Genomic DNA, 17,042 nt, shown 5'->3' with positions numbered 1-17,042 from the left:
CCCTGCACCCGGAGGGGGAAAGGGCCCGCCCTCCCCCACCCTGCCAGAAAACAGGCAGCAGCGGCTGTTTAGCCCGTGAGAAATACAAATACCTGTCGCTGGTGTTACCCACCCCCCGGGGCACCCGCCTGCCCTGCTCCCGTTCCACCTGAGCAGGCACCATTGCCTGCCCTGCCATTAACATGTGCAATTAGTGGCTTATAAAGACGCCGACGCGTGGCTGAGCTGCTGGTGGGTCATGGAGCAAAGGAGCGGGGGGGAGGCTGGAGGGAAAGCTTTGCTGGAGATGGGAAAGGAGAAGAGCAAATGGGAGGGGTTTGGAGGCCGGCGTCGGACCCCTCCTCTTTTCCCACAGGACTGTGTGCAGCTCAACCAGTACAAGCTGAAGGATGAGATCGGGAAGGTGAGTATTGGTGGGGTTTGGGGTGGGATGGGGGGATCTGGGGAGGGCACTGGGATGGCATTTGCTGTCAGGCCTGTGTGATGGCAACTCCCCCCTCCTTCCCACAATATGGGGCATCTGAAGCTTTTCTTTGCTGGTGTTGTGCTGCCAGCCTGTGTGTCCCACTACCCCTGACAGCTCCGTGGTCCCAGTGGGACCTGGGCTGTGGAGGAGCCTGGAGCCCAGTTTGGTGCTGGGGGGTTTTTTGGACTGTCCCTAACTGTTCCCTGTGGCTGTGCCCCTCTCCAGGGCTCCTACGGGGTGGTGAAGCTGGCCTACAACGAGGATGATAACACCTACTATGTGAGTAGCATGTTGGAGGCCGGCGTCGGACCCCTCCTCTTTTCCCACAGGACTGTGTGCAGCTCAACCAGTACAAGCTGAAGGATGAGATCGGGAAGGTGAGTATTGGTGGGGTTTGGGGTGGGATGGGGGGATCTGGGGAGGGCACTGGGATGGCATTTGCTGTCAGGCCTGTGTGATGGCAACTCCCCCCTCCTTCCCACAATATGGGGCATCTGAAGCTTTTCTTTGCTGGTGTTGTGCTGCCAGCCTGTGTGTCCCACTACCCCTGACAGCTCCGTGGTCCCAGTGGGACCTGGGCTGTGGAGGAGCCTGGAGCCCAGTTTGGTGCTGGGGGTTTTTTTGGACTGTCCCTAACTGTTCCCTGTGGCTGTGCCCCTCTCCAGGGCTCCTACGGGGTGGTGAAGCTGGCCTACAACGAGGATGATAACACCTACTATGTGAGTAGCATGTGTCCCCAGAACCCACAGTGGGGAGGGTGGGATGGGGGACAGGGACAGATCCCTCCCACAGACTCCCTGCCCAGCTCTGTGCTGGTTCCATCCCACTGGCCTTATTTTATCCTTGATTTGTCCCAAATCCTAATTTTTTTTCCCCACTTGCAGGCAATGAAGGTTCTCTCCAAAAAGAAGCTGATGAGACAGGCGGGCTTCCCCCGTAAGTGGTGCAAAAGCTTTAGGGTGGGAGATGATTTAGGGACCCTGGGGGCTCGTTCCCAGCCAGACCCCCCCCTCTTTGCCCTTCCTGCAGGCCGCCCACCACCCCGTGGTGCCAAAGCTGCCTCTGAGGGCTGCCTGCAGCCCAAAGGCCCCATCGAGCAGGTCTACCAGGAGATTGCCATCCTGAAGAAGCTGGACCACCCCAACGTGGTGAAGCTGGTGGAGGTGAGTGCCAGCAAACCCCTTCCCAAAACCCACCCTGAGGGTGAAGGAGCCTGGGTTCTGTGGGGTTAGGCTACATGTTGGCTTGGGCAGAGGGGAGTGACTGCAGAGGGGCTGGGATGGCTGTGGCAGGTCCTGCCTATGGGAGACTGGTGTTTTCCCCAGTTTAAAACTGGGGGTTTTTATTCCCGTATCCCAAAAGGATATTTTTTTTTCTTTCTGCCCAAAAAGGGAAATGCAGGAAAATGTTGCTTCTTAGAGGAAACAAGCACTGAGATGGGTTTGGGGGAGGATCTGGTGTTTCTGCAGGTTCTGTGGTGCAGCTGCCCTGCCCTCCACCCACTGGCTGCGTGAAAGCAGCCCAAAAATGAAGGATTAAGGACATGCAGGCTGGAGTTTATTTGGCTCATGAGTCAGATGGTGCTTCCTGTGTGTTTTAAATATTTACTTCCTCAAAGTACAGCTATATCTCTGCCCTCTTTTTCTTCCCCCACCCCATGTGGGGAGCAGACCATGCAGTGGTGCAGATGGTGTCAGAGCTGGGATGGCTGCTAAATAACAAAAAAATTTCAGGGTTTAATTTGCAAAGTTTTTTGGTACTGTTTGATTTCCTTTCTGTTTCTTTTGGCAGGTCCTGGATGATCCCAGTGAGGACCACCTGTACATGGGTAAGTGCCCACCCTCCTGCAGTCAGGGGGGTTGGGGGCAAGGGAGTCCCCCTGCATGGTGGGGTCTCTCCTCCAGAGTATGGCCTGGATGTGCTGGAGGAGCAAATCCCCCCTAATAGTCAGAACAAAAGGAGTCCAGTTGGGGTTCACAAAGCAGACAGGAGTGTTTTATAGTGCTTGATAGCACTTTATAGGCTTTAATTAAAAAATTTTGCCCTGAGAGGTACCAGCATTTATGTTCTCAGCTGCAAGAAAGTAGCTTTGTTTCTTTGGCTTCAAAAGCAAGGCACATGTTAATTATCCATGGTGCAAACGAGCTCCTTCCTGACCTGCCCTCCAGCCTGCAGTGGTTTGCTTGATGTAAATACACAGGTTTTTGGAAGAGAGAATTCTTTGCCATCATCACTTATGCTCAGCCTGGCCTGGTGGAGGAGGGTGTGATGTCTTTATGGCCAAGTGCAGAGGTTGGTTCATGGTCTGGGCTTAGCTAGGGCTTTGCAGGGGAGTGTGAAGGGCACTTGGTGATGCTGAAGCTGCTGCACTGAGAAGGGAGTTGGCAGCATCCCCTTAATTGCAAGTGAAAGCAACCAAAGATGGCATCTCCTTTTTTAAAAAAATACATTATTTTTAGAATTTTTGTCATTAGAACCATTGCTTTTGGTGTTGAGACTGTGCTTACAGGAGCTCTAACCTGTAAGTGATGCGTAACCACCTTCTCTTTTGTGTTTCAGTGTTTGAGCTGGTGAAGCAAGGGTGAGTATTGGATTCCAGATTTAAACCTACTAAGGCATGAACGTGGGAAGGGTTTGTGGGTGGGACAGCTCTGTTGCCCGAGGCAGGCACAGAACCCAGAGGCCATGGGGAGGTTCATGGTGGATCCCCTCCAGGGCTGGGTAGCATCTCCCCAGCCCAGGTATAGTCGTGTACACCCTTTCTGTGCCTGTGTTTGGGGCTGTGGGCTGTCACCAGCGGGTGGCACAGCTCCTGGGACCTGTTTTGCTGCATCCAGGTGGGGAAACAAACTCCATTCTGTTGCTTTCATAGCCCTGTGATGGAAATCCCAACCCTGAAACCTCTCAGTGAGGACCAGGCTCGGTTCTACTTCCAGGATCTGATCAAGGGCATTGAATACTGTGAGTGTCTGTGCAAAAAAAAGATGGGATTCCTGATTTCTGGGGCTGGACTTTCTGCTGCTGTGTGGTGCCATTTCAGGTGGCTCATGCCACTGCACAGGGGTTTTTGAAGCTGGGGCTGGTTGTGGTTTTGGCAGAAAGTCTTACGTTTGTGGGGGGTTTTGTGGTTCCTTCTCTGCTGCTGGATCACTTTCTTTCCCTTTGGCTGCAGTGCACTATCAAAAGATAATCCACCGGGATATTAAACCTTCCAACCTCCTCGTGGGGGAAGACGGGCACGTCAAGATTGCTGACTTTGGAGTGAGCAATGAGTTCAAGGGAGCTGATGCCCTCTTAACCAACACAGTGGGCACCCCTGCCTTCATGGCCCCTGAAACGCTCTCAGAAACCAGGAAAATCTTCTCTGGAAAGGTATTTATTAGCAATTAAGAGGGTTTTTTGGACTGATCTTCCATGCCCACACAGTCTGTTGCAGATCTAACTGTGCTTCCTTCGCTCTGCAGGCGTTGGATGTCTGGGCCATGGGGATCACCCTGTACTGCTTCGTGTTTGGGCAGGTAAGGAGATTGAGTTTTCAGGGCTGTTGGTGGTCCCGGGGAGGTTTGGTGCATGCCTCCTGTCCCAGTGGGATTTGCCCCCTGCACCCTTGTTCAAGCAGTCAGGGATTGGCGAGGGGAGACAGGGATGTGTGGGTGGAAATGAGAAACCTCTGCCTGTCCATGGGTGCAGCTAAAAAGCACTGAATTTCTCTTTCTCTAGGGGAAAAAAAACACCTGTCTGGCCAGATTTTTTAGGAAAGGAGCTATTGTAATAGTTTTGTCATTTTTAATCAATATTATATTCCTTGTGTTAAAAGAAGACATTGACATAGTAGGAGATGTTCTGGTGTTTCCCTGTAAATGGCTCCTTGCTCTTTTCAAGCCCTACTTGATCCTGATGCTCAACTGGGTCATTCCCTGCTCCTTTCTAACTGAGGTTGTTGCTCTTCTCATTGCTCTTTCTCTTGGTGGCAGTGCCCTTTTATGGATGAAAGGATCCTGAGTTTACACAATAAAATCAAGACACAAACATTGGAGTTCCCAGACCAGTAAGTATTAAAAAAACCCACAAAAAAAACCACAACAAAAAACAACCCTCAGCCCTTAATTTTAAAGTTCCTTTGAGCTCTTTCTCAGGCACTGCCTGGGTGGGACTGGCCCTGCTCTGCTGAGGTTTTGCAAAACTCAAGCTCTGAACCTTTTTGTTGGACCTCAGCCCTGGAAAATTTCCTTTGCATCAAACATAAAAGCAACATCTCTCTGTTTGCAGTTGCTGAAGAAGGAGTGATTGAAGTTGCAGAGGTGTTTAAGGGAACAGATTAACCTCTGCAGTTGCTGCCTACTGGGTTTTTGCCTGGGTGGAGTTGGTGTCAGGCTCTCCCAGCCCTGTACACATGGGATCATGCTTCAAATTGCCCAAAAAGGAGTTATTTTACTTTTATGGGGAATTCTGGGAGGAGGGCCTGTGTGGCAGCTGGGTGCATAAGCACCTGGAGCTGCATCCCCACCAGGGCTGAGGTCCAGCCCCTGTCTGCCCATGGCGGTGAGTTCTGGGTGAGGAGGGGAGGCAGAAGCCATCCCCTTCCCCATCTTGTCTCTCCCCAGGCCGGAAGTTACAGACTTCTTGAAGGACTTGATTTCACGGATGCTGGATAAAAATCCCGAATCTAGGATTTCGGTCCCAGAAATCAAGGTACTGACCCAACCCCTTGGTGTTGGCTGTGGCTTCACTTCTGTTTCTTTCTCCTTGGTCACCTTTCTTTTTGGGAGTCAGTTTGATCGCGCCAGGCTAGGTCCTCCCCTGTGCCCAGGGCCCCTGGGCAGGTAAGTCCCAGCTCCTTCCCCCGTTCCGGGACCTGCTCAGCTTTGGGACCTTTGGTGCCTACAGAAGTCACAGGCAAAAGGAAATCCCCTGAGTACAGTATTTCCTCTGCTACCAGGAAAGTACTGTGCAACAGCCTTTCGCAGGAGATTTCTGGTCCTTCGCCCCTGCGAGAGCCTGGAAGGGGCGAGAAGCTGAGAAAATGGAGACTAAGGTAGGGAGAAAGGATTGCGGGGGAATTGCTGAACCATTTTGTCCTTCTCCTGCAGCCACCCAAGATGCCAGGTGTGTGGGCAAGGAGGAAGAGGGCTTTCTGCCTCCTGTCCTGGATTAATTCAGCTCTGAGGGCAGGGCTTGGGGGGTTCTCCCCATCACTGCTGCTCATACGTATGGTCTGGAATAAATGGCTCCTGCCTCTTGGTGCTGTCTCATCTGTAAGATGGGAGTGAAAATAGGTCTTTTTTTTTTTCCCCTAAAACCATCTGAGATGCCCAGTGCTGTAGGTCACCGAGGTTAATGCTCAGTTGTGTGGATGAGGCCAGAGCTGGATCTGGATGAGCCACCCCACAACGTTTTCTGCTCCGGGGTGAGCTGTTCCTGGTGGCGCCGTGGTGAACTGGCTCGCAGGGATGGCACAGCTCTCCCCAGCTCCCTGGTACTGCAGGAGCATGTAGGGGCCATAGCTGGGGCAAGGAGATGCGTTTGCCAGGCTTGTGTTGTTTGAGTTATGAAAAAGAGGAAATCGTTCCTGACAGGCTGTGTTATTAATTGAAGTTGCACCCTTGGGTCACCAAGAACGGAGCGGAGCTGCTGCCCACGGAGGATGAGAACTGCACCCTGGTCGAGGTGACAGAGGAGGAAGTGGAGAATTCGGTCAAGCACATCCCCAGCCTGGCCACAGTGGTGAGTATGGCAGGTGTGGTGGTCTGTGGATGGTCCATGCTGCTCCCCAGGGTGGTCCTGAGCAGCTGGAGGTTGCTGCTGAAGAGCAAAAGCTTTGGGTAGGATTAAAGCAAAGACCTTCCCTCTCTTGGAAGCAAGTGCTGCAAGATGGGGTCTCAGCATCTTGCTGGAGGTGGCTGTACCCCACTGTGTGGGGGAATGTTTCAGAGCAGCCCCAGAGGGACCCATAGTGGGGTGCTGGTCTCCACGCTCGAGCTGGCTGCCTAAATATCACTGTGTTTGCTCTGGTCCAGGACCTGTCCACAGCTGGGGGTGAATGTTCTGGTCAGGCATGAGGAGCTCCTGCCCTGCTCTGCCTGGGCATAGGGGCTGCTGGAGCTTCCCAGGATGGAGATTTTATCTGGGCCATGGTGTGCACCAGCCCCTGCCTGCAGCCATGCTTGGTGAATTCATCTCATCTCTTTTCAAGCTGATATTTTTATTCTCTGCAACCCACTGTAGTGGTGAGAACCACAGTGTAACCCTGCCCTGTGTGGAAAGTGAGATCCTTTTGGGTTTGAAATCTAGTGATGCCTTTGGGTGCCAAGTTTTTTTGTTTGTTTTGTTTTCCTAAAGAGAACTTTGACTTGTTTTCTTTAGCTTTCTGTATTACTTGGGCATGAGGGGTTGGATGCTGCTGGTGCTCTTGAATGGGAGGAAAGTGAACTCCAATCTGGTCTTGCAGATCTTGGTTAAAACGATGATCCGGAAGCGATCCTTTGGGAACCCGTTTGAAGGGAGCAAGAGGGAGGAGCGGTCACTGTCTGCCCCTGGGAACCTGCTGCCGTAAGTTACATCACCCTGGCCCCAGGAGATCTTTGCAGCTTGTCTGAAAATCCCTGCAAAGCACAGGAGGAGAATTTGAGGAGTTGGGCTTTGGATCTTTCATGTAGGGCCATGACTGGGGTGTTTGCTTGCCCTCTGTCAGACCTATAACCACTCCGTGGGATGATTTTTTGGGGCATGGCACATCCTGCCCCTCCCATGGGCTGAGAAGCAACTTTTTATAGCACCTCCAGCCTGCTACAGGTGAGCTGGGAGTGGGACATGCACAAGTGCTCAGGGTCCCAAAGGTCCCATGGTGGGGAAGGGTGTAATCAAAAGGTGTCATCAAAGATGCTGGTGTCATTATCTGCTTTGCCTTCTTCTGAGTTGCTCAGCAACTGGTTCATTTCCTTTTAAAACAGGAAACAAGGCAGTGAAGATAATCTGAAGTGCAACGACTTGCCCAACGTGGGAGAGGAGGAACTTCTTTCATGAACATTGACTTTATGGCTCTGTTGAGCAACTCAGCCCGGGGCACGTGATGGAAGTGCAGCTGAGGATGAGCAGCAGCAGCAGAGCCCACAGCAAGCACAGCATGCGGCGGCGCTGGCTCAGTACCGTGCTGGATGCAGAGCTTCCCCAGCAGCATGTTTTAAGACATCCAACTACTTGCCATAAACATTGAACATCTCCGGTCCCTTGGACTGCTGACTTCTTGTGGAAAAGGTGCTGGCTGAGAGCAGAGAGGTGAGCTGCCCTGGTGAGCAGCGGCGGGTGCTTTGCAAAAAAGAGAAACAGTTATCAAACAAACAAACAAAAATAATGCATTTGGAACTGCTTTTATTTGGTTTTAATGCCAAATAACTTCTGGGGACTGAAGCCAGCACCCCAGGGGTGTTGGATGCCCACCATGGAGTTGGTGGGCACACACAGAAGGGTGAAGCTTTTACCAAGAGGCAACAGTCAAACGATGTGTGTGCACTTGGAGAGGTCACGACCCACCGGAGATGTCACATCTGTTCCTCGTTGTTCTGCTTTGTTTTTAATGGACATCTTTTTAGCTGCATGGGAACAAAGCAAAACCCTGCCTTTTCAGCTTTTTAAAGAATGCCTACCTTTGTGAGCCAAGTTGTGTTCAACTGCATCTTCCGGTTCAGAAAGCGAGGTTAATTACCCTCCAAGGTAATGAACACCTTTCCTAAGGTCTTGGTGTGACTAGGACTTGGTAAACTGAATATTCAGTGTATGAAAGGAAAAGGTATTTAAGGGCTTAAGTTCAGTCTGAACTACTTTTGCTGCAGACATGGGAGTGAAAGGTGGTGTTTAGCTGTATGTTTGTTTTGGACAGTAGAGGAAGCACTAACAACAGTTTGTTTCTAAATCTTTTACTTGATCTAGGTAGATATATTATTAAATATAAAATTCAGGGTAAAATCCTTCACTTCCATGTACATTACATGGTTTACTACAATTAAAAACAATACAACTTATGCTATTTTATAAGTATAGATTTAGGGCTTGCTTAGAATTTAAGATCTTATTGAAATACTTAGATTAGCTAGTAATTTTCAAATACACTTTTGTTTTCCAAACTCTTAATCTGGATTTTGGGGCCAATGCTATGTATCTTTTGCAAGTTCATTACCAGTAATTTGTGAATGCCTGTGGATCAGAGGCTTGTTAGTAAATTAAGTGTATATCTCCTTCATGGATTGTTTCTTATGAAGAGCTCTTTCACCTTCAGTCAGATTACTCTGATTATTTTGTGGTGCTTGTAAAAAAAATAATAATCTATCATGTGGTGAGAGAGACTCTGGAGTCCAGACTCACCTTCCCAAGTTCTCTGTGCTCAAAGCTGGAGAATGGCAGAGTGTGGGTGAGCTGGAGAAAAGTCAGGGTTTGCTGGAGAAAAGGGGTCACGGTAAGTATAGTTGTTTCAAGAAATGGAGTGTTGGACTCTGGGGGGGGAAGGTCTGACCTCTTTTCAGTCTGATGTGGTTGTGTGACCTCGAGTGAGGCATTTAAAATGAAACCTGAAAGAGGGGGAGGACTCGAGTGTCCCAGGCATGTCAGGGACTGCTAAGGTGTCATTCTTTGCCCTGAGGAGAAAGGCAACAGGAGAGAGCTGAGTGTTCTGGTTAAGGCAGGAACTCTGCCTGCTATCTCTGGCCCCGGATGCTCTGCCTTGGGGAAGTGACTGTCCCCTAGTCTTCCTTGACCTCAGGCACTGCAAGCAGCAGAGCTCTGAGGTCCTTGGCCCTGCTGCAGTTGGATCTGGCCTGGGGATTCCTGGTCAGGACGGGTCTTTGTTAAAGCCGGCGTAGCGGCAGCGAGTGCGCAGGTGCCTACACAAACCGTCCCTCAATCTTTGGTCACTTGAAGCAATGCTCCCCCTGAATCACCATTGATTCCCAAAACATTGTGCTGCTGATCTCTCTCCAAAGCCAGTGATGCTGGGTCGTGGTTTAGGAGCAGCACTATGGAGTTTGGAGCCATAGGACACGCACTGTTTTCCTCCCAGTTTGGCTATGCCAAAGCCCCGCAGCTGCGGGAAAAACCCAACAGGGAATTTGGGTGCCAGCACTTCTGCAGCACCTGCTTCCCCCTTTGCAAACAGGATTTTTCAGGCAGGAATGTGTGTGTGTGTGGGCAGCGTGGTCCTTGTACCCTTGTAAATGGACTTGTGCTAACAAGGCAGTGAAGATAATCTGAAGTGCAACGACTTGCCCAACGTGGGAGAGGAGGAACTTCTTTCATGAACATTGACTTTATGGCTCTGTTGAGCAACTCAGCCCGGGGCACGTGATGGAAGTGCAGCTGAGGATGAGCAGCAGCAGCAGAGCCCACAGCAAGCACAGCATGCGGCGGCGCTGGCTCAGTACCGTGCTGGATGCAGAGCTTCCCCAGCAGCATGTTTTAAGACATCCAACTACTTGCCATAAACATTGAACATCTCCGGTCCCTTGGACTGCTGACTTCTTGTGGAAAAGGTGCTGGCTGAGAGCAGAGAGGTGAGCTGCCCTGGTGAGCAGCGGCGGGTGCTTTGCAAAAAAGAGAAACAGTTATCAAACAAACAAACAAAAATAATGCATTTGGAACTGCTTTTATTTGGTTTTAATGCCAAATAACTTCTGGGGACTGAAGCCAGCACCCCAGGGGTGTTGGATGCCCACCATGGAGTTGGTGGGCACACACAGAAGGGTGAAGCTTTTACCAAGAGGCAACAGTCAAACGATGTGTGTGCACTTGGAGAGGTCACGACCCACCGGAGATGTCACATCTGTTCCTCGTTGTTCTGCTTTGTTTTTAATGGACATCTTTTTAGCTGCATGGGAACAAAGCAAAACCCTGCCTTTTCAGCTTTTTAAAGAATGCCTACCTTTGTGAGCCAAGTTGTGTTCAACTGCATCTTCCGGTTCAGAAAGCGAGGTTAATTACCCTCCAAGGTAATGAACACCTTTCCTAAGGTCTTGGTGTGACTAGGACTTGGTAAACTGAATATTCAGTGTATGAAAGGAAAAGGTATTTAAGGGCTTAAGTTCAGTCTGAACTACTTTTGCTGCAGACATGGGAGTGAAAGGTGGTGTTTAGCTGTATGTTTGTTTTGGACAGTAGAGGAAGCACTAACAACAGTTTGTTTCTAAATCTTTTACTTGATCTAGGTAGATATATTATTAAATATAAAATTCAGGGTAAAATCCTTCACTTCCATGTACATTACATGGTTTACTACAATTAAAAACAATACAACTTATGCTATTTTATAAGTATAGATTTAGGGCTTGCTTAGAATTTAAGATCTTATTGAAATACTTAGATTAGCTAGTAATTTTCAAATACACTTTTGTTTTCCAAACTCTTAATCTGGATTTTGGGGCCAATGCTATGTATCTTTTGCAAGTTCATTACCAGTAATTTGTGAATGCCTGTGGATCAGAGGCTTGTTAGTAAATTAAGTGTATATCTCCTTCATGGATTGTTTCTTATGAAGAGCTCTTTCACCTTCAGTCAGATTACTCTGATTATTTTGTGGTGCTTGTAAAAAAAATAATAATCTATCATGTGGTGAGAGAGACTCTGGAGTCCAGACTCACCTTCCCAAGTTCTCTGTGCTCAAAGCTGGAGAATGGCAGAGTGTGGGTGAGCTGGAGAAAAGTCAGGGTTTGCTGGAGAAAAGGGGTCACGGTAAGTATAGTTGTTTCAAGAAATGGAGTGTTGGACTCTGGGGGGGGAAGGTCTGACCTCTTTTCAGTCTGATGTGGTTGTGTGACCTCGAGTGAGGCATTTAAAATGAAACCTGAAAGAGGGGGAGGACTCGAGTGTCCCAGGCATGTCAGGGACTGCTAAGGTGTCATTCTTTGCCCTGAGGAGAAAGGCAACAGGAGAGAGCTGAGTGTTCTGGTTAAGGCAGGAACTCTGCCTGCTATCTCTGGCCCCGGATGCTCTGCCTTGGGGAAGTGACTGTCCCCTAGTCTTCCTTGACCTCAGGCACTGCAAGCAGCAGAGCTCTGAGGTCCTTGGCCCTGCTGCAGTTGGATCTGGCCTGGGGATTCCTGGTCAGGACGGGTCTTTGTTAAAGCCGGCGTAGCAGCAGCGAGTGCGCAGGTGCCTACACAAACCGTCCCTCAATCTTTGGTCACTTGAAGCAATGCTCCCCCTGAATCACCATTGATTCCCAAAACATTGTGCTGCTGATCTCTCTCCAAAGCCAGTGATGCTGGGTCGTGGTTTAGGAGCAGCACTATGGAGTTTGGAGCCATAGGACACGCACTGTTTTCCTCCCAGTTTGGCTATGCCAAAGCCCCGCAGCTGCGGGAAAAACCCAAAGGGGTGGGGGGGTGGGGGATCTGGTTCTTTATAGGTGGTTAGTACCGTGTGTGGTGTGTGTTGTACCCATGCCCTGTGCTGCGTATCTTGGGTTTGTGGTTTGTTGGGTGCCTAGTGAGACAGTTTACATTTACTAAACAGGTAAAAAAAAAAAAAAAAGGGGGGGTGGGGTGGGGGATCTGGTTCTTTATAGGTGGTTAGTACCGTGTGTGGTGTGTGTTGTACCCATGCCCTGTGCTGCGTATCTTGGGTTTGTGGTTTGTTGGGTGCCTAGTGAGACAGTTTACATTTACTAAACAGGTTTGCCAGGTGTGATGCAGCTTCTGAACAGAAACAGCTGTGCCAGCTCCTCGAGGCCCAGCCACAGTCCCTGGGCCTCAGCTCTGACCACAGAGCAGTGTCTGAGGGGCCTGGTTCCTAAGCAGCCAAAAGCTCAGCCCTTCCCTGAGGTGCTCTCCAGCATGACTGGGAGGGCTGCAGCCAAGGGCACAGCTCTGACAGAAACTCCATGTGGATTATTTTCCCCTGGCCAGTAGTTCTGTTGAAAGCATAAAGCGTGGCTGTGTGAGGAACATCTCTCTAAATGCATGCCCTGTTAGAGAAGCTGTACTGTACATACAACTGCTCAGTTCCCTAGCTGCTATTCCTTAGTAGTCAAGTTGGCTTTTTTTTTCCTTACAGTGAAGTAAACATTTTGCTTGTGCCTTGGAACTGAGCTAGAGCTTGATTTCCCCAACTCCCTTCCTTTCAAGCAAGCCCAATGCTGACTGTGGGCTTAATGCTGGGTCCTAAGCCTTTGTGGTTCTGAAAGCACACAGGAAAGTGCTAAGGGGAAACCAGGCCTCTTGTCTTGGGTAGTTTTTCTTGGTGGTCCTCTCCTACCTATCAGGCAATCAAGCTGTTTCTTTTCTAAGATCTTGAACTATTGCTGATTTTTATACTGTTTGTTTGATGACCAAGGCTTGTGTTTCATTCCTACCCCTTTATTATGCATTTAACTTTATCAGGTGTATCAAGTTTAAATACTGTGTATTTACCACTTTTAAATTATATTACCTAAGAAGAAGAAAAAGTGTTTTTCCACACAGCTGTTCAAACTTCTCTGTACAAACTGAAATAAATGACATGCAACCAAACCCAGAGTTAGTTGATGAAGCAGAAACATTATCCTACTTGAGTGTAAGCCTTTGTGGTTCTGAAAGCACACAGGAAAGTGCTAAGGGGAAACCAGGCCTCTTGTCTTGGGTAGTTTTTCTTGGTGGTCCTCTCCTACCTATCAGGCAATCAAGCTGTTTCTTTTCTAAGATCTTGAACTATTGCTGATTTTTATACTGTTTGTTTGATGACCAAGGCTTGTGTTTCATTCCTACCCCTTTATTATGCATTTAACTTTATCAGGTGTATCAAGTTTAAATACTGTGTATTTACCACTTTTAAATTATATTACCTAAGAAGAAGAAAAAGTGTTTTTCCACACAGCTGTTCAAACTTCTCTGTACAAACTGAAATAAATGACATGCAACCAAACCCAGAGTTAGTTGATCAAGCAGAAACATTATCCTATTTGAGTGGTCTTTATCAAGATGTAAGAGTTTGCTTGTTGGGAAAGGAGTCTGAAAGCACCTTCCTGTGTCAGTAACATCTGATGCTGTGCCATTCCTGGGGACTTTGGGCTAGGATGGGACCACAGTGGCTCCAGCCCCTGCCTAATCCAAAGGGAGCTGTTCACATGCCCAGAATTGAGTGCTGGACTTTTGGAAAGGCCCCAGTTGACAGCTCTCCAGGAACAGTTGCTATCTATGTAAAATGAAGACAATTTGCTGACTCTAACCTTCACAGGCCCGAGGGAAAAACAAAGCAAACCCCAGCATGCAGGACTCCAAGAGGACAGAGAGTAATATTTTATTAAAAAGAAAGTATAGTGTCCTAAACAGGAAAAAATCTGTAAGCTATTTATCATAGCACAATGGACCTAGACTCTGCTTTGCCACTGAAACTTGGAGACAATAAATAGCAGGCACAGGCTTAGCTAAGCATCACAATCCATCAGGGCAAGGAAAAGTCATTGACAACAGCAAGGAGCTGCTCTCCCAAGGTTAGGCAACATCTGGCAAGGGCCAGGTTCACAAGAATGTGTGCTTCTTGCCCTGTGAGCTCAGGGAAAGGAAGACTGTCAAAATGACCAGAGCTGTCCCTGTCCCAGAGTTACAACACAGAAAGGCCTGGCATAAAACACACAACTCTCCCTTTGTGCTTAGTGCAATTAACCTGGAAGGACAGCAGATGAGGAGCAGCTCTTTTCTCTAGGGTTGGTTCCAGCCCACTGAAGTAGCAAAGAGTAGTGAAGAATGTGCCTTTCTCAGGTTTGTTCCCCCCTTCCTGCGGGTGAGTCTCATGGCAGGGTCAGTGTCATGTTCACAGCAGCAGTGGGTGCTGTGGCAGGTCAGGGGCTTGTTCTGTTCGTCTCATTGAGTCCCTGCAAGGATCAGAGATGAGAGGGCTCTGCCAGAAAACTTTCTTCTCCCCCTCCCCCTCACATCAAACCCTCTGCACAGACAAGCTACTCCCCGTTACTCAGACTTCACGTTTCCAGTGCCACAAGGTCTTTTGATTCAGAAATCCACCCTCTGCAGCAACACACCCCACCAAGCACGGGGCTGCAGGGCTGAGCCCCTCAGCACCAGACAACCCCCCCAAATCCTTCTACTGGCCAAACAGACCATTTGGAACCCGAAGGGAGGTAGAGCTGCAGCTGTCAGCTACTGGTCTTGGAAAGTATCAACCTAATGAATGGGTTTGTTCATGGCAGCAGAAACCCCCAAAAGCCAAAACCGATTAGATGAGGACAGAGCTGTTGTCTACAGCTCTCAGAAGGCATCTGGCAAGGACTGCAACCCAGAAAAAGAGGTGCAGTGGGAGCATTACAAGTTCTTGAACATACATATCTGTCTCCAAGAGTGGCTGCCCAGGAAACGACAATATTTGTTTCTAGTGCTCCTTCCTGCAACAGCTTTGAGGTAAAAATTAGCTTCTCTGACAAAGACAGAGGTTTCTTCAGAGTTGTGGTTCAAAACCCCTGTTTCATGTGGACTTTCTACACCCTGTTTCAGAATCTCTCCCGAATCAGACACAACTTTGCCTCCACTCTGCCTTCATTGATGCTTACCAGTTCATAATCCTCCACATATTTGTATTTCTTCTCCCGATAGTAGTACCTCTTCTTCATGCAATACAGAACAACAATGTCACACAGCACTGTTGCCTAGAGGAGATGGAAAGAGTCTCAGACAACACCCCTCAGAACTTAAGGCACTAACCCAGAGCTGATTCCAAGTGCAGACACTCACCACACCAAACAGTGCCAGGCCAGAGCCGATGTTAATCATGGTAGGAATCACATCAAATTTTCCTGCCTAGGAGACAGTTACCAGGGTGAATAAGTTTTTCAGCATCTCTGACACCCCTCACCACAAGACCCCCCCAGGAATTAAAGCCCCCTACCTTTCCAAACACTATGATATCAAAGCGGATCCCATAAGCTTTGACAAGTGTCCGGGACTCTGTGCCATTACTATCCTTGTAGTATTTTGCAAACCTGGAGAAAGGACAGGTCAGAGCTTAGCTGGAACTGTTGAGGTTGCTAATATGATCATGCAACATCCAAGTGTGCACCCCACCCCAAAAGGATAGGCTGAACATTGGTACCTTCAGAGACAAGCCCTAAACCGTAGCAGACTTCATGCAGGCAAACACACACAGGAGGAAAGCCCAAAACGGGCGAATTTAAGACAGCAGCTAGTACAAGCCACACCAGGAAACTTGCAAGGCATAGGAAGGGGAAAAAGTCAGCTTGAGTAGAGGAGCAGAAGGGCAGACAGGAAGAAATTCAACTACACGTAAGAATCGGCCTCCTCAAAGTCGAGCAGAAGGCTTGCAGGAGTGCAGGCAGCCAGGAGAGGGCAGGGCAGGGAGAAGGCAGGGAGGCAAGCAGCACAGCGCAGCCTGGCACACAAAGGCTGATCCTTGTTCCTCGAAGGCTGATGACAAGGAAAAAGGATGAGAATAAATAAGTGAGATCAGACTTACTCTGCCACATGGTTGACTAAGCCAGGAGGAAGCAGAGAAGAAGGTGGAAGAAAAGAGGAAGGACTGGTAAGGGGTTGCACCACGGTCTAGAATTTGCAAGAGCATTTCAGACCCCACACCAGGCAGGCTGTGACCCCCTTCAGCTGGTCTCACCTGACACCCCGACACCTGCAGGCCCAGCACATCCCAAAAGATGCCTGTGCTGTCTGCAGAACAGCAGCTTCTCAGTGAATTCATTCAAGTTCCACCAAAAGACATCCCTGGCCTAAGAGTCTAGGATTCTAGAAACATGCATAGCCCGGAGCTGTTTTTCCTCAGAGCCTGGATGCAGCCAGCTACCCAACTCTGCACCAGCAGTTTCACTGGAGGTGCTGGACCTCTCTCTCTATTGGCCAGAATGTTTATGTGGTGTATGCCAGGACACTCAAGTTGCAGATAAGGTCTTCAACCCACAGAGCCACTTTCTAAAGCTTAGCTGTTCCCTCATGCACAGCAAAGGAGGTGCTTCAGCCTTCCACCCATCACCCCAGCCCCCTAAAATACTGCCCCATCAGCAGCCCCTGAATCAGGTCTCTGTGCCACGCATGGGAGGTTGGCCCAAATGGTCACCCAGGTGCTGATGCAAATATGACTCAGACACTGACACCAGCAGTGGAGTGTCACAGACCCACCCCCTCTGCTGTGGTTTGCACAGTGGGAATCCCACCTGCTCTTTGGTTTACAGCACGAGAGAAACTCTCCCAAGTTTTACAGCACCACCCAAAGTCCAAGGATTATCATAGCTGCCAGGGGAGGAGTCTGGGCAGCCTGTCATGCTGTTGCAGTGAAGGGCTGAGCTGCAGGGACACCAGGTGCCCTCTGGCCACGTTACCTGAAGTTGTAGCCAGGTGAGACAGTGTGGGCAGAGTCCTTGTTGTCGAGGCGCCGGAAGGAGTACCTGGGCACACAGTGGGAAGCAGCTCTGTCAAGGTTGCAGTTCCAGTTGATCTGCAGAGCCATGACTCCACCCTGCCAAGTGGAGGAGAGGAGAAGGTGAGCAGGTCAGGTGTCCCACCAGCCCAATGCTAGGCTGGCTGCTGACCAGGACATTGATTTACTGGCCCTTGTCCCAATCCAACCCTCTTTCCCCTTGTAC

The 17,042-nt window shown here is 49.4% G+C and overlaps 2 protein-coding genes across 2 annotated transcripts in view; one reads left to right on the top strand and one right to left on the bottom strand.

The window, feature by feature from the left end:
- Positions 1-238: 238 nt before the first annotated feature.
- Positions 239-7,489, top strand: CAMKK2 (calcium/calmodulin-dependent protein kinase kinase 2, beta). Its single transcript, XM_009998436.1, has 15 exons — positions 239-403; positions 692-745; positions 1,351-1,402; positions 1,496-1,629; positions 2,258-2,294; positions 3,026-3,047; positions 3,339-3,427; positions 3,639-3,838; positions 3,931-3,984; positions 4,441-4,514; positions 5,071-5,158; positions 5,406-5,501; positions 6,062-6,190; positions 6,915-7,015; positions 7,417-7,489. The coding sequence occupies exons 1-15, from the start codon at positions 239-241 to the stop codon at positions 7,487-7,489; spliced, it is 1,368 nt and encodes a 455-aa protein (XP_009996738.1).
- A 7,438-nt stretch (positions 7,490-14,927) lies between these two features.
- Positions 14,928-17,042, bottom strand: part of P2RX4 (purinergic receptor P2X, ligand-gated ion channel, 4) — a 20,443-nt gene continuing 18,328 nt past the window's right edge. The window contains exons 9-12 of the mRNA XM_009998435.1: positions 16,779-16,915; positions 15,323-15,416; positions 15,169-15,234; positions 14,928-15,083 (exon numbers count right to left, since the gene is read on the bottom strand). Coding sequence (XP_009996737.1) covers positions 14,928-15,083; positions 15,169-15,234; positions 15,323-15,416; positions 16,779-16,915 — 453 coding nt within the window. The remainder of the gene's footprint in view (positions 15,084-15,168; positions 15,235-15,322; positions 15,417-16,778; positions 16,916-17,042) is intronic.

Source organism: Chaetura pelagica, unplaced genomic scaffold (assembly GCF_000747805.2).
Source record: "Chaetura pelagica isolate M959 unplaced genomic scaffold, ChaPel_1.0 scaffold585, whole genome shotgun sequence".
Taxonomy (NCBI): domain Eukaryota; kingdom Metazoa; phylum Chordata; class Aves; order Apodiformes; family Apodidae; genus Chaetura; species Chaetura pelagica.
Note: the sequence above shows the minus strand (reverse complement) of the source record. Positions and strands in the feature narration are given on the sequence as shown.